This window comes from Gallus gallus, chromosome 7 (assembly GCF_016699485.2).
Source record: "Gallus gallus isolate bGalGal1 chromosome 7, bGalGal1.mat.broiler.GRCg7b, whole genome shotgun sequence".
NCBI classification, from domain to species: Eukaryota; Metazoa; Chordata; class Aves; order Galliformes; family Phasianidae; genus Gallus; species Gallus gallus.
Genome location: NC_052538.1, coordinates 10,516,915 through 10,540,145, shown reverse-complemented (window position 1 = coordinate 10,540,145; position 23,231 = coordinate 10,516,915). Strand labels below are relative to the sequence as shown.

The window sequence follows — 23,231 nt, the reverse complement described above, 5'->3', positions numbered from 1 at the left end:
ACTTGAAGGAGGCTCAGAGAAGCAGACAGGTAACTCCATGCTGCTCGCTTTTATGATGCGAAGGGTAGGGAAGGGAGAGTTAAACCAAAAAACTAGAGACCGACCGTGAAATCTGAGATAGTCAGTAGTGACCGGCTCGAATCTCGTGATTTTATTTTATTATTATTGTTTCTAACTGCGGTTGCAAATACGTCGGAGAATCGAGGACCTCTTCTAGCCGTGTGTGAGCTGCTTTGTTTTGTCCGAAGGGTGATTCGGTAACGGGCGCCTCCCGTTCCGTCACTCATTCGCAATGTCTCCTTAACGGTAGGGTTTTCAATGAAGTTTTTGTTGTCGCGCTTTAGGAAACGGAGCGCGGGACGGAGCCGTGGCGTTCGTTTCCCCCGCGCGGGTCGGGGAGGGCCGGGAGCGGAGCGCTCCTTTCGCAGCCGCCGCTGCGGTGCCCGGAGAGGTGCGGTGTCTCCGGGCTGAGACGTACCGGGCGTAGGGATGGATGCTAGAAAAAGCGTCTCGTGTACAAACCGCTCCGAATATTTACAGGTAATTGGGAACGTCAAATCCCCGCCGCGCTGACGGAGGGCTGAGGTCTCCGGGCGACGGGCACAGTGCGGGGGCTCGGGCCGGAGGTGCCCGCGGCTGCTCGGAGGCTGCCCGGGGAAGGTCTCCGTGCCTCCCGCGGGGCCGCGAGGCTGAGCGCGGCGGCCGTGGGGCAGCGAGCGGAGCCCCGTCCCCGCCGCGGACACGTCGCGTCTGAGCTCGTTTCGCTGCGTGGTTTCCAGCGGCGATCTTTTTCGAACCCGAAATTCGTCACGGTCCCCACGCGAGCCCCGGGAGGGGAAAGGGGCCTGCGCGGAGTCTCTGCTCCGTTCCTCCCCTTGACTGGGAAGAGCGGGGCCGGCCGGTTCGGGGCACGGACGGGAGCAGCCGTCGCTCGCGTGCACGGCGCCGTCGGGGACGGAGCCGATGAGAGGCCGTCTGCGCGAGGCCCGCGGGTAGGAGCGGGGCTGCGGGCGGTGCGGTGCGATGCCGTGCCGGGCAGCCGGGACCCGCGGCCTCCGGGAGCCACGGGCGGTCCCGCAGCCGGTGCCCCTTCGCAGAACGAGTGCCAGCCCTGGCTCCGAGAGCTCCTCGCAAACGTCTGCGCGCAAGGGAAGGCGATATCCTGAGGTCGCGGGAAAAGACCACGGGCTGCTTGCAGGCGGCGAGGCGGCGGGGTTTGGCCTTTTCCTCCCCCGGGACTCCGTATGCGAGTCCTCTGCAGAGCGCTGTTGCTGTCAGCACGGGGCTTGAGAAACCTCGAGTGCTTGAGCGCTGCCCGCCGGGCCGCTGTGGGGCTTTGGACACGGACAGGAACCGGGATGGGGACAGAGAGAAGCCCGCTTCGTGGCGTGACTCGGGAGGCACCGAACTGCCTCACGTTGCCGCACCTGTGCGGTATTTGCGCTCTCGTGGGACATTCGCTACTCTTGTGTATTAGGGTGCGTTTCCTCGATGTGTTCGGCGATATTCCCAGCCTTTACAGTTCAATAAAACCTCTGTTGTTTGTTTTCACTCGAAATCCCGCGTCGTGGCTGCCCCCTTTCCCCGGGCAGCCCCGCAGCCCTCCGCTATTTGCACAGAGAACCATAAAGCCGCAGCCCCAGCCCTGCAGCCCGGGCCCCGGCAGCGGCAGGCTCTGGGGGCGGTGGCACCGCACGGCTCCCGCAGCACCTCTTTGTGCCTCGCGGTGCGGGCAGGGAGCCGCGGGTTCCCAGCGCTCCGTGCCGTTCGTTTTACGCGAGCGGCCTGGGTGAGAGGAGCGGACTTGTTAGCACGGGTAGAAGTCGGCATCGAGAACGCAGAGCGCGGTGAGGGACGTGGCGGGATTCGGGAGAGCTCCCGAGGCGACGGTGCCCGACGGGGCGGTTCCGGTCCCTCGAGCCGGAGCCGGCCGGGCAGAAGGGCTCACGCGTCGTTAATTGACCCAAATGGTCGCAATTACAGCGACGCGTGCCGCGGGCGCAGGCTCTTAGCGCGCCGTACTAGAAAGCGGCCGCCGTCGCTCTCCCGCAACTCGGCGGCAGGCGGGGGCCGGTAGCGTTCGGGGCCGGGGCGGCTCCGGTTCGTTCGTTCGTTCGTTCGTTCCCGGGGCCGGGCAGGGCGCCGCGCTCGCAACGGAGGCAGCGGAGCCCTCTCTTCGTTTCTGGCCGGGAGCGCTCGTTCGAAGAACAGCCGCGGGGCACGGGTCCGCGCCGCCCGCTCCCGACGGTTTAAAATACAGAAACATTTATTTTGGAAAATCCGTACAAAGCCGCAGAGCCGCGCACGCCGGCGAGGGTGAGGGGGTTGCCGAGCGGGCATACGACGGAGAGGCCCGCGTGCGGCCACGTGCGTGCGGGGCGAGCCGCGACCGGGAGCGGGCAGAGGCTGAAGCCGGGCGGGGCGGCGGCGGGGCTGCGCCGTGCCCCCGTTGTGCTGCTGCCGGGAGCCTTCCTTGGCGGTACGCGGGCCCCTTCGCCGCGTTACCGGCGTTAGAGGCAGCGACCAGCGACATCTCCGAGGAGAAGGATGAAAGCAAGGGTACGGTCCGCAGAGACGTTACCCTTCCAAAATCACTGAATTGCAGCTCGGGCGCCTTAAAGCCGCTTTTGGCTTGGTTTGGTTTTTCTTTTCTGACGGGCACGGAGCGAACCCGCAGCGCGAACAGAGCTGCGTCGGGAGCCGCGTGGCCGAGCCTCGGGGCTCGCGGGCCGCCGCTCCGCTCGGGAAGCAGAGGCGTGCGAACGGGAAGCGGCGATGCGGCGGCCAGCGGTGCGGGCCGGAGCCGGGGCTGTCCCCGCGGGGTGCCGCGGGACCCGTCCCGAGTCCAAGCGAGCCTTCGCCTCGGCTTCGCGGCCCGGCCTGGCGGTGGCGGAACCGCGGCGCGGCCCCGGCAGCGAGGCTCGGCGCGGTGCTACCGCCGAGGAGCCGAGCGAGTCGAGTCAGAGCTCGGAGCCCACACATCGCCTCGCCGGGATAACTTCGACGGCGACGGGGCGGAGCGGCGCGGCGCGACCGGGTCTAGGCAGCGCGGCCCGGCGCAGCCCGGGAGGGGCGGCCGCTCCCGCAGCAGGTGCTGCTCGCCCTGCCCGGCCGCGACGAGGGGCCGCGGGCGGGAGGCAGCCGAGGGCGAGCGGCGCTGCGCTGGCGCCGGTGCCCGCGCGATGGCGCTGTGCGAAGGGGAAGGGGACGGCGCCGGGCCGGGCCGGGCCGGGCCGAGCCGAGCGGGGACGGCGGGACAGCCCGGCTACGGCCACGGCCCGAGAAGCGGCGCGGGGCTCGAGCGCCGGCTGCCGAGAGGGGAGCCGGGAGCTCTCGCGGGCCGCGGCCTCCCGGTCGTGCCCAGACTACCCGGGGCCGTCCCACCGCCTGCTCGCCGGCCGCCGCGGCCCGGGACCTCCGCGCTTCGAGGTAGCGCCCCGCGGGCCGGCGCTCCGAGCCCAGGCGCGCGGCGGCCGCGACGGTGCTGCGCCGAGCCGCCGTCAGGTCCGCGGCGCCCCCGAACGCCGTGGTCTACGGGAGACGCGGGGAGGACGGGGAGACCCCGGCAGGCGAGAAAAGCGCCCGAGGACGGCGGTCCGGCGGTCCCGCTGCGAGCAGCGCGGGCGGCTGACTGGAGGAGCCGCGCGGGGCGAGCGCGGTCACGGCCCGGCCCGGCGGCGGCACTGCCGGCCGCCCCTGGAGCGGCGGCCAATGGAAAGCAAACCTTGCCGAGGTGGTGGTTCTGTTCGACTGCTTTGTGCAGATTTTTTTGTTGTTGTTATTTGGTCCGGAAACTTCGAAACGGGGAGCGCGGGGCTCGGGGAGCTCACAGTGCTCACGGCGCGGTGCGGGAGGGCAGAAAGCTCCCGCGCTGCACTTCGCGTTAAAAGAGAAAAAGAGGTTCCGGTTAGTAATCAAAAACCCATTTCGTACAGCGAGATCGGGGACGCACGGGCAGAGGCGACGGGAAATAATCCCCCCCCCCCCCCCTTTTTTTTTTTCGGGGAAATAATGGCAACGTGGAAGTCGTACACAGAAGGAAAAAGCATTTGTAATTTGAAACAAAGAAAAATTTATTGGGAAAAACATAGCAAAGAAAGCAAACACCCCGTATTCTAAAATCCACCCGAATTAACGTTAACGAAACGGGGGCTGCCGGCCGGGAAGTAGCGCTCGGTTCGGATCCCCGCCGCTTCGATAACAAAACCCTTCGTTTCCGCGTCCACGTTTTCAGACCACTACCGCTGCCGGCCGCAAAGTTAAAGCAGCGTCTCGCAGGGCCGTAACCGCACGGACACACCGCGGCCGGGTCGGCACTGCGGGGCCCTGCGGGCGCGCGGCAAAGCGGGCAAAAGCCGAAGGCCGCGTAAAGGTGCCGAGGGTTCGTTGCAAATAAAGCGATTGCCACATATATATTTAAGCGTATTTAATCGTATGTATTATTCAAACGCCCTTCTGACTGGTTTAATAATTTAGAATCGATAGTTTTCCTAAAAACTTTATGAAATATTTACACGCTATAAAACATTAATGGATTAACGAGGCGGCGTGCTCCGATCGGAGCCGTGCTGAAGTCCCGGGATCCGCACGGCTCTGCTGCTGGGAGAGATCCCTGACGCCGCGTGAATGGAGATCCTCCGACGGCGGCGTTTATAAAATCGCTCATTAACGGGCTTGGATTGAGTCCCTTCATCCATCCACATCATCAGATATAATAATAGTAACGAATCAGACGGGGAGATCCTGGCTAAACCGTTGGCATTTTTTTTCCAGAAGTGTCGAAGTCCCAAATTCCCAATTCCGCCAACTTTGCGGCCATTGATCCGCGGGAGTTCGGAGTTGGACGTCAAAGGTAAGAACGGAGCATTCTGCGATTATTCGATACCCAGGGAAAAACGGAACTTCCCCGTGCGCGCTGCGGCACAGCGGGGTGAGATAAAAAAAAAGGGGGGTGGGGGGGGGGAGGTAGCTCGGCTTTTTCAAAAAGAAAAGCGGCACTTCTCCCGGCTACGGGGCTGCTTCGCGAAGGGCGAGGAGGGGCCCCGCGGGATGCCCGGACGCGCTCCCGCGGCTTCGCTCCGTGCCGGCCTGGGGCAGCGACACCGCGGCGGTCCCCCGCTCTGCCCTGCCCTGCCCTGCCGGGGGGTACAGCCGCGAGTGCTGCAGCCGCGGCGGCGGAGCCGCTTTTCGGGACTGGGGCGGGAGTCGCGGGGCCGAGCGGTGTCTCTTACCCTGCCGCGGTCCGCCGCTTCGCTGGCATCGCTCCCGGCACCGCGCCGGGACGACCGAGCGCTCGCCGGGGCCGTCCCCACCGCTCGGAGCCGAGCCCGGGGCAGCGCGGCGGGGTCCGCCGGTGCCGATTTTTTTCCCCACCCCCCGCAGCCCCCTCTTTTTTTTTTTTTTTTTGTTTTGACCCTCCGGCGCCACCGTAAAAGGCACGGCTCTTAAGGGGGCTCGGGGAGAAGGGCGGCGTGGCCGGCGGCGCTCGCAGAGCCGAGAGCGGAGCGGCGGACGGGCGGGGGAGGGAGGCGGGGGGCACCGGAGCCGTCCGCCGCTTTTCTCTCCCGGGCGTCCGCCCGAGCCCGCCGGCGGCGATTTCTCCGCTCCACCTTAACGCGGGGCTCGTTCCGCCGGTGGCGGGCGGAGTAGAGCTCGGGGCGCGGGGCTCCGGCGGCCCCGGGCCGGGCAGGGGGCGCTGCGAGTCCTCGGGGCGCGCCTGCGGGCACGGCCTCGCCGGGCAGCGCCGCACCTTGCACCGGGCCCGCACCGCACCCCGCCGGAGCCCCGCCCGCTCATCCCCGCGCGTCTTGCGCTGCCCGCGGTTCCGCTGTTCAATAATTCAGCGGCGCCGGCAGCCGCTCCCGGCCGCCTCTCACCTCCTCCCGGCCCCGCCATCAATTATTCAGGGCTCGCTCGGTAACCGCCTGCAGCCGGGCGCCGGCGGGGCCCTACGTTGGCCGGGCCGCCCGCTCCCGGCCCCCGGCTCCTGGCAGAGGGGCGGCGGAGGCTGCGTGGGACCGAGCGTGCGCCGGGGCTGGATGCCGGTGGCAGCTCCGTTCCTGCCCGGTCGGTCCCCGCTCCTCAACTCCGGCTTATCCTCTTCCCTCGCGCTCTCTCTCTCTCGCTCTCTCTCTCTCTTTTTTTTTTTTTTTTTCCCCTTTCTCCCCCTTTCTTCTCCCTCTTCTCCCGGCTCCTCCTCCACCCCTGCCCCTCGGCCCTCCCCCCGCCCCGCTGCCCCGTCCCCGCGCCCTCCTGCCCCGCTCGCCTCCCGGCACCCCATCCCGCCGCTCTGCCCTTTCCCCGCTCCCTCCTTCCCCCCGTCCGGCTCCGCTCCGTTCTCTGTCCCCGCGCGCGCCGCTCCATGCCCAGGCGCTCCGCTCCCCGCCAGGTGGGTCTCTGCCTCCCACCGGCGGCCGCGCCGCCGCCCGGGCCCGAGCGAGCCCCGCGGCGCGGTTTTTGCGGGGGGGCGGGCAGGGGGAGGGCTGTGGGGGCGAGGCGGGGTGGCGGTGTTTGGGATGCACAGCCCTGGGACGGCCGCGCCGCGCACACACACGGGCAGGCACACGCACACGCGCGCACACGCACCAAATCCGAACGCGAGGACGGCCCCGAGCGGGACTCGCTTCGCCTCGATGATTCAACGCCGCCGATAATCGCTCCTCCGCTCTCCGCGGCGAGTCCCTCCCGCCGCTGCCGTCGCCGGCAGAGGAGGGAGAGATTGAAAGCGACGCCGCGGGGTCGCCGCTTCCCGCGCCGCTCGGGAGCGGCTCTGCGGGGCGCCGCGCGCCTCCCGCCCTCGGCACGCGCCGCTCCCAACGCGGGCGCGGATCCGCCTCTCTCAGCCCTACGCTCCGCACCGCGGCGGCGGCCCCGCGCCTCCCCGCCCCGCGCCCCCGCCCGCCCTCCCGCTCCGCTCCGTTCCGTTCCGTCCGCCACCCGGGACCCGCCGGGAGGGGGCTCCGGCCCCGCAGCCCCGGGCGAGGGCGAGGAGGGGGCTCGGGGTGGGGGGAGCGGGAGAAGGGAAGAAAGCGGCGCGCGAGGAGGATCCGAGAAAACTTTCCACCCTGGATTCTCTACTTTTGATCCATGGACAGAGCCCAACTCAGCCAACTTACAGCCAGGCTCTAAGCAGTAAGTACGGCGGCGGCTCCCGGCGGTCCGCGGCGGGCGGCGCGGGGGGAGGCCGCTTCTCCCCTCCCCTGCTCCGCGGCACCTGCCCGCGGGGGCTGCCCGGAGTCCGCCCGGCCCCGTCCCGCCGGGAGCCGCGGGGTCCCGGGCGGAGGCGGCGGCTGAAGCCCCCTCGTTTCTTTCGCCCTAGGTCCGTGCTCCTTCTACTGCGACCTGCCAGCGGGAGCCGCGTCCCCGAGCATGGAGCGGAGGAGCGAGAGCCCCTGCCTGCGGGACAGCCCCGACAGAGGCAGCGGCAGCCCCGATGTCAAAGGGCCCCCCCCCGGGAAGGTGGCCAGGCTGGAGCAGAACGGCAGCCCCATGGGCACCCGCGGGAGGCCCAACGGCGCCGTCGCCAAACCCGTGGGAGGTATAACCGTGCTGCGGGGTGCGGGAGCGCGAGCGGGTCCTGCGGGAAAGCCTCGGCCCGGCCGCGGAGCGCCCGGCTCCGCTCCGAGCCCCGGGAAGCAGCGGCCGGGCCCGGGCGGCTCCGGGTGCGGCTCTGCGCGGCGGGCACGCGGCGCTGGCGCCTGGGAGAGCCCCGGTGCTGCCGGCTGCGCTTGGCAGCGCCCGGCGGGGTGGAAGGGGGACGGGGATGCACGTGCGAGGGTCGGCTCTGACAGCTGAGCTCTTCGGCGCTACTTCTGCCGCGATCTCGCGGTTCTCTGCGGTGCCGTAACTTTCATACTTTGCTAGCTCGCTGCCGGTCGATTTCGCGTTCGGAGAGTGCTTAGGACGAGTCTGAGTAGCGCACGTGGTTGCTTTGCTTTCTTTTCTTCCAAGCAGCCCAACTCTCTAAAATGCCTTCTTTTCGCGACCGGCCTCTGAAGCCGCTGTATTTAATGCGGCGTAGTCTCGTGTTTGGAAAATCGTATTTAAAAGACCCGAAATTAGCCGCGTGCTACGATCAGGGCGGGCCGCCCGTAACGTTACCTTTCTTCTAAAGCTTCTCTCCGTATTTGTATTTAAAACCGTGCGGAGAGGGAATACACAACCGCGGTTGTTTATACACAAAGAGTTTGTGTAAATGACATTGCGAGAGATACTTCGGGCTGGCCGTCACATGACTCCCTGCTACGTGAGATTTATTTAGCGATTTTCCATTAGATGCTGATTTAGACCTCTTTGGCTCAATAGGCGATCTAATTGCTGAGGTTTGCTAAGGGGCTGCAGATCTTATTTTCTTTTATTTTAGAAAAGTAGGACTCATTTCTGTACCTAATGAAGGGTAAGAGACCTCTCCGGTTTTCTCTGTTTCTTGGATTGCTGTGTGTCTGCTTTTAAACCTCTTAACTGTTTTCTTCTAACCTAGAGGAGAAGAAAGCTTTGCAGTGAGAGACTTGTAGCACTAATCCACTTAGGAATTGATGGGAAAATAATTATTGAATAATTATAAAAATCAACGAGCTAATCATTTACAAAGTGCTGGAGTAGTAATGCGTGGAGGTTTGGATGCCTTTGGGAGACTGAGGCATTACTGCTGCTCAATTTTACAGGGAATTTTAGAGCTGGATCTTTTTGCTCGTGGGCCTTACTGAAGTACGCTTTCGAGGAACGTTTTTAAGCGTTTTGGGATATGTAGACTGCTTTCTAATTGCGGCTGTGTTCGCTGAGAAATTCCTAGGGCTTTACGACGGTATTGGTGGCTCAGATTGAGTCTGGCCTGTTGGCTCAGGGAAGATTTCTCACACGACAAAGACTCATTTCTGAAAGCAAACTTTTAAGTGCTTGCATTTTCATTCATTACTCTTTGGCTCATTTCTAACGTTGATTTAGAACGGAGTGTACAAGTGGGGGGCAGTTGGTAATGCATGTGAAAATGTTTTTCCTCACTGGTGTTTTTTAAACAGTTGGAATCCCTTTAGTTTTAAGCAATTCATAATAAAGTTGATTCATTACTCCGTATCGATACTGAAAGCAAGAAGAAAATTATTCCTGTCTGAATCCCTACCTAGGTTCTATAATACTCAATACTAAATTAGTTAAGGCAGATTTCTTTAATAAGGTAATGGTGCTGTTTAAAATCGATTTCATTTTTTTTCCTCTCCTGGAAATGCTCTCAGGATAAATCGACAGCTGATTTCCAGATATGTTTCCTCTGCTCTTTTTCAAGTCTGATCTGTAAGAACCCGTGTGACCAAGCGATCTCTTTCTGGATGCAGATCACACTGTTTCAGTATGTCTGGAAGTCTGCATCTTTGCAGTGAATGCTGCAGCAGTCCTCATTCTTTTTTCTGTCCAGTTGTGAAACGCGGCTGTAGGCATTAGCGGGAGGATCTGCTGACAGAGGAGTAAAAACTTCTTTTCAAACAAATACTGATAAAGGCCCTTTTAGTGCTGTTCCTGGTTTTGACAAAAAGGGAGCTACGGAAGGATGCAGTGAAATGACATCCAGGGCTTCGATTGTCAATCTTGCAGTTTGTTCTTACGTTTCAACCTCAAAATAAGTGCTAAAATCAACTGAATGTGAACTTCAGGAAAAAAAAAAACCAACAAACTGAACTGCTGTACTGAAGGTAGAGACCATTTTAGTTTGGATTCTGTTATTTTTTTTTATTCTGTGAAGCGTATATAAAGATTTTGAAAGCAGACAGATACTGATAGTTCTTTTGGGCCTTAGAGATGTACATGCTGACACTCCTTCCTCCCTGTCAAGTGTCTTGTTGGTATGATACTGTGTGTTTCTGAGCAGAATCCCCGAGAACAGAAAAATAAGCTCTAACTAACCGGTGCTCTGATGAGAACGATGACCTTTGGTAACAGATTTTATAGTCACGGTTACGTTTGCTACCATTTTCTTTTAAGAGGGACTCCCTGAGAAATAGAGAAATATTATATTGCTGTAGGTATTTGAAGCTTTTTGTCTAGGTTTACGAGTGGAGAAGTGTATAGATAGCAGCTTTTGTAGTGCAGGCAGAAGAGCAGTTGTTCTCGTGAAAAAATTTGTCTTTATGACCCTCCTTTTTTTTTCCCCCCTGTTCCTAAACTGAAGGCGCTTAATTCAGAGGCCATTACACAGCCGTAATGAACTAGCAAAGGTCAGAAAAAAGATAAATGGGTTCTTAAAGGCTGCAGTTTATAGGGGCTTTAGAAGTTCCGGTGCTGTTTACAATATTGTTAGTGTCAGTCCTACGTGTTAGAGTCCAGTTCTTGTTTGCCCTGACTAGCCCAGTGCTCTGTAAAACACTGCACCAGTTATCCAACTTGCCTGTTCTATAACTCATACACGAGGAAGCACGAGTGCTCGGACGCTCAGGAGAGGCAGATTTATAAAGGTCCCTGGGAAGACAACAACAAAAAAGGCTAATACTGCTTTAAAAAGCATATGAAGCCTGGGAGAGAGTTTAAAGCAAGTAAGAGCACCGTGGTGTTGACAGCTTTATGTCTCTGCTGGGTAACATTCACTTACTAGAATTGGCGTCTCCTTGCAGTTAGTAATTCACTCCATAAGGATTTACGGAAAAAAAAATCATTAATGGCAAAGAAACTTATATTTGCAAGATTGTTGACCACAGTTCGCAAACCTGTTTGTGTGTAAATGGGTGTGCGTGTGCTTTTGTGTGTTTGTTAGGAAGAGCCTAAAAAATGAGCATCTGCGGCATCTGAGCGCAACTGACAGTGCCAGGGGACGGGCAGAGCTGTGAGGAAATTTGGTTTGCTGAGGTACAAACGGAGAACCAACACAGTGCCAAGGAGTGTGTTCGGGTTTGGGGCAGGAAATGACTGCAAAAAAATTGCCGATTAGATTATTTTGATGCGGTCCGATAGTAATACATTGTGATTCGCTTAACTGTTATAATACGTGATTTAATTTACAAAATATTAATGGTGAAGAAGACTCAGAGACGGCTCAAGCTAAATGATGTGATCGGGACGTTGATTCCCGTGCTTATGTGGAGTCGGGTGCACGGCTAGTACGAATGGCGGCTCTCGCTGAGGTAAGCGAGAGGCTCTGCTGTGTCAGAGCCATGTGTCCGCTCAGGTACGGGGAGAGATCTGTTCCGATCTCTCTCTGGGGCAACAAAGTGCCGACCAAGGATGGTTAAAGAGTTGTTTGTCAGAATCCATTCTGTTTCTGCAAAAAATGTCATAGAATCTTCACTGTCTTCTATATCTCTTACGAGCATTTAACATACTTCGGGAAAGAACAGAACTCGCTTATATGCAGCTGGAAGAGTAGAGCTTGCTCAGCTCTGCTATTCTGCTCTAGGCAGTCAGGTGGCATTAAGCTCTCAATGGGATCCTGAAAGGAACAAGGAAGCATGTTCCAGTTGTCCTTGCTAATTGAGCAAAACGGTAGGTTAAGTTTCACATAGTCTTCCTACCTAGACGAGGGGTATCTCCTTGCTGCCAAAAGGAAGCACGTAGCTATTTGGAAGAATCAAACGTTTTGAGATACAGAAGCATGAGAGCTGCGGATCCTTGTTAGTTCCGGAATCAGCAGTGCGTGACTGTATTTTCTGTTGCAGAATAGTTGGAAAATGTTGCCTTTTGTTTCAGTATGATTCACTAGGAATTACGAGGAAATGTAAATGCGTTTCTAATATGTAACAAGGAAGAGACTTTTAGTTTAACACGAAGCTTAAGAAAAGCGAGGCAGCGATTTCTTTTCCACGACTGATGCTTAACAATGGATTTCTGATCTTTTTCCCGATTTTCCCCCCCCTTTTCCAATCAGCTTACGTCGCTTAAATAGAACAAACAGAGCAGTCGCTCCTGGAGGGTCATGTAGTGTATCAGCTGTATTTCTGCTGAGGTAGAAAAATAGCCTCTCTTTATGTGTTTTCAGTAGTCGGCCTGTTATTAAAATAAAGACACGGTCGGTTAGAGTATATGTGCAATTGAACATACACATTAAACAGAATATAGGGTATCCACCCATTCGGTGACCTAGGCATAATTTGATGTTTAGAGTAATTTTGGAACTCTAAGTTGCATCTGCAGAAAGCCACTGGCAATTTTGAATTCGAGATTTAAGATTAGCTGTAGCAAGATTGTATTTTTTCCCACAACAGTTCCTAAGTATTTAGCGTCATCTCCCCGCTTCCTCCCCACCCCACACACAGCCACATCAGTTAGCTTGATGCATTGTCCTCATCATGAGCCAAAGGAAAGAAAAAGCAACCATCTTTGAAGAAGTCATCATTAATTCTTTCTCCCCTCCCTGTGTAAGTCGTGTCCTGCCTTTCCTTTCTGTTCCTGGGACGGTCAGAGTAGATCCACTGTCAATTATTTCTAGGGCGCTTGTTTGCAAACTCTTGTCAGAGTGATTCTGTCAGTGACTGCCCAGGGTTCTCTTTCTGCCTGAGGAAGATGGCAAAATTATACTAAAATCCACCAAGATGCCAGTGAGGAAGCATACTTTTGAGAAATTTAGTTGCAGTATCTTTCTCTCTCAGAATTTGTAGTAAGTATTTGTACATCAAAGGAAGAAAAACAGTTCTAAACTTTTGTTATTACAAATAAGTGCTTAAAGATGAAGTTTAGAAATTTCTTTCCTAAATACTTAAGTTTTAGGAGCCTTTATATTCTATTTATCTATATATATACATTCACTGCACTGAATATTTTGTCTAGTTTAAAAATTCAGCATAGTGTAGTTGTAATCAAATTGTCATTTCGACAGACTACAGTTGCCCTTGCAGTTTCTAGCTTGTAGCAGAGGCTTTCAGATGGTATCAGGTCATACCTTAAAATGCCTTAAAAAGTATTTAATGCTCCTCATGGAGATGCTAGCCTGAATAATTATATGGCTACTTTCATTATTACTGTTTTCCTGAAAGCTGTCTGCCTGGAATGGGGAGGAAAGAGGCCACAATAGAGATCTGGAGCTGCAGTGAGCTGCTTGGATCAGTCAGATTTTTGTCACTCGCAGGAGCACAGAAGGTGGTAATACGGTGGCAACCACGGTGGTGGGAGCTGAGGACAGCTTTACTGCAGGCATGTATTTATATTCACCAAACAGATGTGTGACCTGTTTAGGAAAACTCTTTTTTGCGTGTGTGATTGAGCAGTCCCCAACCCGCTTTTAAATCCTATTTTTAAACTTCTTAAAATAGCTGAAAATCTGTAAAACTGAGGAAGATTTTTTTTCTGAATCCCAAATTGCAAAGCGTAGATAAGTTAGGCCTTTAATTACCGTCCTTCATCGTAATCTAGCTAAATTAGTAACTACTGCTGTGCTTTAGGATTAAAGGGCCAGTTGTCCAAGGTATGAAGCATTACCAACTCCCTTTGAATTGACAGGTCAGGATTTGTTCAAGATAACCCGTGCCTGCTGCTGGCCCTGGTGACTGCCAGCACAGCGTAGTCTTCCTGGAAGCGTGCAGGGTTTCGGGCCAGCCCAGCGTGTCAAACGAAGGATCGGGGGCCCATCTACCTCTGGAAAGCTGTCCTGTGGTAACTGGTTCCTCCTGTATCTATTGTGCTGGGTCATGGACGTTGATCGGCATGGTGACATGCGTCACTAGCACAGGTTTAAGGAGCAGTCATAGCAGACAAAAGGCAACCGAGCAGCTGATGGCTTTTGAGAAATATTTCCTAGCCTCTAGCCATACTAAACAAAAACGGCTCCCAACAAGCTTAGTACTTGTTGCAGAACACTCATCAGCGACATACCTGCTCTTGGGTTACATACAGATCAGTTAAAATGGTATGGAGCACAGAAAACATGCTTTGCCATTTAATTTGGGAAGAACCATTAGCCCATCTCAATGAGGCTGTTGTGGCCATTCACAGTGAACTGACGGCTTTAATGTGCGCTGTGTTCTCTGCCAGCCAGCGTTGCCGATGCTGTTGCAGTTGTACCAGTAAGATTTTTTGTTCTGAATTCCCTGCACAGAAGCGTGTATTGCAGCTGTTACGTGTACTTTGCCTCCCATCCTCATTCGCTTTGATTCAAGTATTGGTATGGGAAAAAGATATCATTCCCTATTTCCAAATCTATTGCTTTATTTTACAATTTTTTTTTTAATGTAAACTAATATTTTAATTAATTTTGTTGTTGTTTTCCCATTTTTAATACCTGTTTTTTTTTTCATTTTAAATACCTGTATGAGCTCTGCTGATAGCACCTGAAGATTTAAAAATATACCAAAATTTCAGGATTCCACTGTTAGCAATTATTTATATTCAAGGTTGCTGACAATGTGAAACCCTTACAAACAATACTTGAAAGTTGTGGGTGTTTTTAAAGTGTAATTCTTACTCTGACTTTTAAAGATGTGAACACTGATGTTGCTGATGTCAGAGGACTTATTTAAAACCTTCCAGGAGTCCTTTCTGCTTGGAATAAGACTACACAAATAATTTACAGGGTGGCTTAAAAGACTGAGCAAGAGCCCTGCGTTGCTAGTATCATAATCCTATTGCCAGGGTAGAGACTGCACATCTGAATTGAAGGTATGTTTTAAAGTCTCTATCAAATGCTAAATGCAGAGATGGTAGGGAAAAGATAGTACTGCTGTAATTTGTAGTAGCTTCATGAAGAAGACAGAAGGAACTTGAGAAAAGAGTCAGGTAGGGCCAGATAAGAGTTTAAGGATGTGACTTGTTTTCTATATACAACATTTCCTGCCTGATAGTTTAAACCTTGTCAGTAATTTTGCTTTACCTGATGTCCTTGTATCAGCTGGACATGCAATATTAAGCAGACGGGCATGCAATATTAAGCAGTCTAACTGTCTGTTGTTAGTAGCAATGCCAGCAAGGTAAAAAGGCTCAGAAAAAGGTTTAATAAAAATAACCTGTCAGACTGCTTTATATGAAACTCGGGCATCTCGTGAAATAACTGCACACCCGCTGCAGTTTCATAGCTCGGGAGAAATGTGTCCCACTGACATACACTCCCTCATTTATTTCCAAAGACACACAATGAGATGGAAAGACGCTGTTGACAGTCTACCTTTTCCAAAGTGCAAAATCTGGCCAGAAATGTCCAATGAGGGAGCGTTTCTTCTATCCAAACCATGATTTGTATCAGTGCATACAGACGCAGGGTTACCTTCTTCCTCTCTCTTCTAAGATGTCTCATTTCTACTTGTATTTTGTTGAGGTGCCGCAGGGTTAGTCTGCTTTTACTTGTGTATCTCTGACACTGCACTCACTAGAAGCTGCTGACTTTATCTACACTTGGACTGAAACTTCAGATAAGTGAGGAAACTTAAATATAACTATTTACCATCCTGGTAATCTAAACTCGGAGAGTTTGGAGATGTTTTGTCATAAATTTTGCTGACAGTCATATACTGGAAATGAAGCTTGTCATTTTCAAAACTATAACCGAGCTATTTTTCCAAAGTAATATAAATTCATATTTTGAGCATATTTTGGTTTATATGCATTTCCATTATTTATATATTAAAATTAGATGTGCACAATTTCCAATCTTATTATTTTGAGTGGTTATTAAGAAATGTAGTTATAAATTATGAGTTATACAATACTTCGGTGTAAAAGGTGATTTTCATAATGTCTTTTCCCAACTTACAAATAACTTTTTTGCCATAATACAAACATGCTAGCAGAGCAACATGATAGATGTCTCTTTAAGTATCGTAGTAAAAGAAAATGACTTGTATTCTGAGGCTGTGGATAGTTTATGTTGTTTTGGACCCATTTCCCAAGCAGTGATCGAAAACAGATTACAATAACAATTATACAGTCAGAAGATGCAATATCCATTTCTGCTTTAATTGAGTGAAAGAATAATAAAAACATCATTAAGAAAAATGAGGTGGACCTGTCATACACTCTACCAATTTTTAGACTCAGAGAAAATGCAGAGTAACAGAAGTATGGGCTTTTTTTTTTTTTTCTCTCTCTCTTTTCTAAGTTGAGTTTGTAGCTCAAGCTCTGGATGGTAGACTTCATGCGAGCTGCCGTGAGTGACGATGCAGTAAGTAGGCTTGTTGTTTGACTGCTCTCGTTGGGCATTATCTAAGAGCCTGAGTTTGGCTTAGCAAAGGTAATGCTTCTGCCATTGGTTTGAGCCTTACTAATTATATTAACACTGTCATGGTATCGTACTGCCCTGCCAAACTGATGGACTTAGAGAATGCCATGAAGAGGAGGAAAGTAGTAAAAAAAGACTTCCCCTTCAGAATAAAGTGCTGTGCTACTTTGTGGGGAAAAAAAGAATCTGCTGTTTTGTTTTGTTTGTTTTGTTTTCCCGTGGGTGCTTTTTTTCTTCTTTTTTTCCACCCCTCCCCTAATTGTGAACCTGACTTCCAGTAGGAGTACTGGGTCTCTTAAACCATTACCAGTTGAGACAGGTTCTTGGGTGACCCTTTGGCTACCCCAGCATCTCAGGCTGCAGCCCTGCACATGTTGAGGCCTTGTGCCAGGCAGCACGTGCAGCTGTGCTGCCTTTGAGATAGGACCCAGTCATAGTTGAAGGCCCAAGGCCTGGGGAACCTGGCTCACAGTTTTCTCCAAAGCCGAATGCTAGAGATGTGAGCCCAGTGTCCATTCAGCTGTACTGTGCATGGAAAGAGATCCTCACGGCAGCAACCTTGTCAGTAGTAATGCACCATGCAGCTTTGTAAATCAGCATTTGGAGTGGCATCCGGAAGTGATCTGGGAGCCAACTCAGCCTTTGGAGAGCAGATGAAATCTGCTCCCTTTGGCTGACACCTCCGAGTAAGCACGTGTGTTTGCACCAGCAGGAGTATCTGGTTCTCTGGTGTAGTTTAGCGTATGGTGTTGTGGGAATTTAGCCTGCTGAGGCCCAAAAGCTTGGATTGCTGGCTCTCAGCCAGTGAACCCATGCATGGTAGGTTGGCCTGACCGGGTCTTTTGCTCTTTCTCCCCAAAATGTAGCTTACTGGCTGAACAGATGAAGTGTACTGTGTAGTTGAGAGAGGGGATACATCTGTTGACTCTCATTCCTTGACCTTATGACCTGTTTGGTGAAGATGCTGTAGCTTTTAAAGTCTGTTATACTGATGGCTGATAAAAGTAAATATTCCTGAAAGGAGAATCTTTTAAAGGAAGAGCTGTCAAATGTGTGGTATCTTATTTGTGAAAACCTGGAGTGTTTTCCCCACAGCCTGTTGACTTCTCTTCTTGAAAAAGAAGGAATCTGGAGATGCCACTCAAAAAAAGTTCTCTCTCCACGGGGCTGTGAGATGTGGACAATGAAGTTGTAATGTAAGGCTGAGCCCCAGATCCCGTTCTTGCTCCATGGTATGGTAAACCATAGGTGCACGCTCAATGAAGACGTGCAGCACGTTGAGCGGGGAAAGGGGAGGCTACATGCTTCCCAGAGCAGGCTTCTAGAGCATGGTTTCTACAGCTTCTGTAGTTATGAGTTCTCTCCTCCATTCGCTCTTCTTCTGAGGATCTGACAGGCTTCTGAGGTCCCCTTGTGCCGAACAACTACCATCTGGTAATGATGTTGCTGTAGCATTACTTGAACCCCTTGCTGAAAGCGTAGCAGGATGAAGGGCTCTGTCAGTAACCACTGAGTTTGGTGGCAGTTACTCTTAGACAGTGTGTAATGTGGTTTATCCTACCTTCTGCTTTCTTCTAACTTTTGTCCATAAATGGTTCAGCTGTATGTAGATTAAAAATGAGCTTTTCTAATGCTACCAGTGTCTAAAAGACATGAGAGAAAGAGGCGACGATTACAGATCCGCTGAGCTTGTCTTACAGCAGAAGCAGCCTGTAAAAGGACTCGAGGAGGGAGATGTAGCTGCAGTCTCAGTAAGCTATTCGTCTGGTAACATGAAGGAAGATGATAATATTTCTTCTTGTCAGGGGTTGTTCACAGAGGAATGGACGTGAAGGGGGAAAGAGCTTGCTGGTGCGTCCCAATGGAGATCCCACGGCAGGCCCGAGCATGCTGCACAGCTCTTCTCCAGAAATAAAATCTCAAACCAGCTCTGAAAGCTTTTCTGTTACATTCCAGGGGACTTATCCTGGTACCAGGAGACTAGTTAATAGAACCTTCATTAAAATGCTTTTGCTCAAAGATGTTTTTCTTTTTGCTTTAAAAATTATATAATATGGTGGCATCTGCTAGCGCCACCAGTGAAGGGCTTATTAGTGGTTTCAGTTTTCAGGGTCTTAAAATGTTGGTCATTAAAATTAATTCTGGGTGGAACTCAGCTTAGAAAGTCTTATCCCCTTTGCCTTTATTTTTTACGTAGTTGAGAGAAAAACAAGAAGCAGCAGCCCTCAAACAAAGGAAAAAAAACCCCTCTTGAACCCTAAACTTGTTTTTAAGTTACATAAACTAAAGCCTAAAACTTACAGAAAATAAATGGCTTAAGATGACTAGGAGAAAAAAAAATGCCAGCTTAATTTGAAAGGGTTTCCTTCACTGGTTTTGAGTGAAATCAGTATATTTTCCATTAGTTCATATTATAAATTACTGCTGCAGGGTATTTTTTCTTCTTATTTTAAGTGGGAGACACATAGAAGCAACTGAGCTGTTTTATTTAGGAAAAATGTAGCAGTGGTGTCTTTGCCTTTGCCTTTCAGCGTGAATTGGAAGGACTGTTCATGGTTCCTGGTGAGCACACGGGCCTGGTGCTGGCATAAGCGCTTCTGTTTGTGTTTGGGGCTGGCTGGCAGGGAACTTAGAGCTGGAACAACGGGACGGTTGGCTGTGCCTTCTTCTGTCTTGAGCTCCTGTAAAACAGTGTTTTGACGTCTGCATTCTCCTTTACTGCTCATTTTGGTGGGCGAGGGGAGGGCTGGACGTGCTTTGTTCTCCTGTTTAATTGCTTCTGCCTCCCGACTGCTCTGCTGGCTTAACCAGGCTGCGTCAGAGAGACTGCGCTCGAAGCTCAAGCAGCTACTCTCCTTCTCTTAGACCCAGGCAGGGCGGCAGGTCCGAGCTGACACTGAGTTACTGCAACTAGTTCAGCCCAGGTACGGAGCTGCCAGGAGCAGCTGTGCCTCTGTCGCTAGCAAAAGGCCTCATCTCCCTTGGGTACCGATTCTGTCCCAGGCACACAGCTGGAGAGGCTGTGCTAGAGGTAAATATTCCATATTCCTCTTTATTTCTCATTTCTTGTTAGTGTAAACACATGCCCTCAATACTGCTTTTTTTTTTCTTTTTTTTTTTTTTTGGAGAAATTTGAGTATTATCAAATCAACTTACGAGTTTCGTAATATGTTTCTGTGGTGGGATAGTGGCCTGGAATATTTTGTGTCAAACAGTAAAGCTGTTATTTCAGCTCGGAGAAGGATTCTTTAGCTAGTTAAGCTGTCAGAAGCAGGGGACATCTGCAGAGATGTTAGTGACTTCTTTATAAAATTTCCTGAGAGCTGGGGTAGTTGTGATGGTTGGGTGACTGAAGCCACAGAAAGGACTGGAAGCTGAAGAGGGATGTAAATAATATCTTGTGGTTTGCATTCACCATTGGCTAAAATATAATATGTAGAAATGCATTTCCTGCCTACAGATTTATTGAATATTTAAAGCCAGAAAAAATAACAGAGGAGGAGAAAGATATTGTCCCTGGTTGATTTCCTCTGGCCTTCCTCAGGAGAAAACTTCCACAATGTAATATTATTTAACATGATTTTTTATTTGTTTGTTTCTTTGACAAACATTGTATTAAAATCATCTGTGGACTGGGTTCTTCTTTACCAAATTGCATCCTGGAACAAATTATTTGCAACAGGCTTATAAGCCCACAAAGAGTGGGATTTTAACAGCATCACATTACTGCTTGTGTACAAAATCAGATATCTCGTGTTTTGTCTAGAACACGCTGGAGAGCAGAGGATTAGCAAAAAGTAGGATTCTTCTCTCTGAACAAAGCTTCTTATTATAAGGAGATGCTTGGCAGGTTTTTGTTTCGTATAGGATTGTACGTCTGTGAAGGTGCTGATGTCTCTGATATTTGACGTACAGATTTCCCACTGGCCTCCTGTCAGTGCACACACTCAGCTTTCTTCGTGTGTTTCCAAGTGCTTAGTGACAAACAACTGCAAAGTAACTCCTCTAGTCCCCAGTAAAAAGGATTTATGGTGGAAGAATTCCCAGCCTCATAATGAGACTGTTGTAAGTTGGTGCTTGATATGTAGAAGGCTGAAATGCCGTCCATTTACCCAAACTATGCATTTATTGTAAGTTATGTGCCAACAGCATATATTTTGTCCAAGTTAATTATATTTAAAATTTATGAAGCAGCTTGAAAGTGAGCCTTAATGGACATGAGTGACCCTTGCTGCAACGTGTGGGCTCTATCTCATCTTCCTCTGCTGGACTGCACGGACATAGGCTGTACCCAAGGTCTGCTTCAAGCCTGATCCCTCCCGAGTGCAAACAGTCATATGTGCATGTGGGAATGGCACAGACGTGCCTGCTCAGCCTGTCATAGTGCATCCTGGATCTGCAGGCCTTATTTGGACTCCGCAGGATTTTCTGGGTTAGATCTCACGTTACCACCAGCTAGAGCTGTGTTGTGATTGAAGGAGGAGCGTGTTGAGATCAGAACAACATAACTGTTTTTTCAAATACTTTCTGGTTTCCTTTCTCTTGAGAGGGGAAAAAAAAAAAAAAGGAATGCAGTTCATCTTTTCTCATTATATCTTTTTCTTCTCTCATTATACGTTTGTTCATCTAGGTGAGCCTCCTGATGTCTGGAGCGCACACTAGATTTTCAACTCTGTGACCTGAAAACCCTCTTTTGTGAAAGTGGCACCCTGAAGCTTCACATTTTTTTTCTTCATGATGGTGTTCAGTTTTTCAGAATCAAAGTAATAACAACAGAAATATTTATGTTGTGCTTGGATGCGGGGCGGGCATCTTTCATGCAGAGACGGGGGTATTTCTGAATAACCACAAGCTGTCCAACTCATCTGCATTTTGCCTTTTCAGTGTGAGGTGCAGGATGCTGGGAGGAGAACTGGGAAGCCTTTCCTGTGTCAGGTGGATACCGATTTCTCTCTTGAAAGCGGCTTTCTCAGTTTAGGTTCATTTTTCAAATCTGTTTAAAAGAAAGGGAAAGAGAGCTGAGTACCAAATCAGTGTATTTAAGGTCAGCTCTATAACAGTGCAAGCAGATATAAATAAACGGGCTGTTCTCCCACCACTGGCGTTCGCTGAATGAAGTGTTCTTGCCTGAAGAAAAAACAGACACAGATTGGGTTTGGGGACTTCTGTAGTTTGATTGCTTCCTGTGGTTACTGTCAGTCGTGTAAGCATGTTTTATTGTTAAATGTGTGGAATCTTCACCCAGATAATTTCCTCAAGACGACCCATGCTTTAGTAGCAGAGCCACGGTCTGTGTTGCAGGGAAGGGCTCTCATATGTGGAAGCCCAGCTGAGGTTGCCGGTATTTCAGTGTTTTGAAGGCATTCAGGATTGAGTCTCACTGTAGATCGAGTGCAAACTGAAAATGCATTGGGCATTCGGAGATGGGGACCAACCTGCTTTTAGCATATGGATGAGATTTTTAGTCATCTTAGCATCCTTTAGGGTTTCTATTTTTACTTTTTAACACTGGACTTGGAGGTATGTATGTAAAGAAACACTTGTGGATGCTGCTTGCTTTTTCCTAGGTTTGAATTTTTTTTTTTCCCCTATTGGAATGATAATCTTAGAGAATGACCCATGGTACAGTCTCTGCAAGGGCAATGTTCTCTGCACACAGTAATGAAGAGTTTTCAATAGTTTATGAATTTCTGAATAAATGTCCTGGTTTCCCAGCCATGTAAATCTGCTTTGTCTTGGCGAGAGATTGCTCTGTGTGTGTCTCTCTGTTAAAAAAACAAACAACAGTCAAAAACCCCAAGCACAACAGCAACAACAAAAACTTTATTTTCCACTTTCTTCATTTGATAAAATTCTCTCCACTCTGGAATGATTTCCTTTGGGTTTGACACCACCATTTGATCTCAGTTTTTAATAATTTTGGTGGGTTTCACTCCCAGAAGAAAACATGCTTGTGCTATGAAGTATTCCCACTAGAAATCTGGGAAGTCTTAAAACCTCGTGTTACTCAGGGCTAAGAACTGGCTTCTTTATTAATTCTCTGCTAGACAGCCCCTGTACAGTAAATCTTTCCATAACACCATGCTGTTGAAATTAATCAAGCTGATGTTTGGAAATTGTTCAAATTAGATTAAATTAAATAACACCTAGATGGGGCTCACAACTTGTGCTGATGGAAACAGATTTTAATCTAAAAAGACACAAATTTTATTGGTGCCTCTTCTTATTGGTTGATCTTCGTATTACGCTTATTAGGATGAGCAAGCACTGCTTCCGATTTAATGGGCAGTAGAGGTGGGTGGCTGTAATAGTTGAACCTCCACTGCAGCTTTTCTGTGGAGCTTTGCCTTTTCTCCTTTGGCTTAGGTGCTGTGCCTGGGGTGGTCATGTGGAAGTTGGTGGTGTGTAGGAGTTTGACTGCTGGTAGTGTCACCTTTATATCTCGCTCTGAAGTACTGGATGAAGTATATGATTTAAAAAAGAACAAATAAAATCAGTGCAGGACTTCTTAAAGATCTTCCCTTCTTGTCCTTTACTTGGCTATTAGAAATTAACAGCTTGCACTTGCAAATCTTGCAACCAAAAGTGTTTTCCAGGGAGCTGCTTGACTTCGATTTGATAATATTTTTAGTTGGCTTCAAGCTTTTGTTTAATGAATATTTTGTGTGGTGGAGTGTCCAGAGTTTTCACCTCTTAGACAGCGTACCTGTTTCCTTTTTCTTCATCTTTAGAATGAATTACTTCATGGGAAAATAAAACTACAGAGTAAACTAGCAAGTAGGAGAAAAATGTGCATTTGGGCACAGGTCTGTCTGCATATTCAATTGCTTTTTGGTTTCTCTGCTGCTTAGATGAGTCTCAACTAAAAGAAATGCATCCAAATTTATAAAGCCTTCTCTGTACATCACAAGCTCTCCATGAAAGCAACTGCAGAGCTTAACTCCCATTTGTGATTTGTTTTAAAAATATTTGGTATACAGAGGTACTGATCACCACCAACCATTCTGTTCTTCTGGAAACACTTTGTCTATGTTCTCTTCCATGGAATGCAGGGAATTCTTGTGTATAGGTGTTCTTTTACAAGGCTTTATGTGGTCTTATTTTATGTTCC

General features: G+C 50.6%; 1 protein-coding gene across 3 annotated transcripts in view; it reads left to right on the top strand.

Annotated features, from left to right (window-relative positions):
- The window catches only part of SATB2 (SATB homeobox 2), a 132,929-nt gene continuing 109,698 nt past the window's right edge, over positions 1 to 23,231 (top strand). Inside the window, exons 1-3 of one of the 3 annotated variants that reach the window (XM_015289411.4) lie at positions 1 to 29; positions 4,774 to 4,852; positions 7,319 to 7,537. In XM_015289411.4, coding sequence (XP_015144897.1) covers positions 7,369 to 7,537 — 169 coding nt within the window. In that variant the 5' untranslated portion in view covers positions 1 to 29; positions 4,774 to 4,852; positions 7,319 to 7,368. Of the gene's footprint in view, positions 30 to 4,773; positions 4,853 to 6,239; positions 6,389 to 6,547; positions 7,132 to 7,318; positions 7,538 to 23,231 lie in introns of those variants that run through there. The other 2 variants (XM_015289413.4, NM_001398236.1) reach the window with 2 other exon arrangements.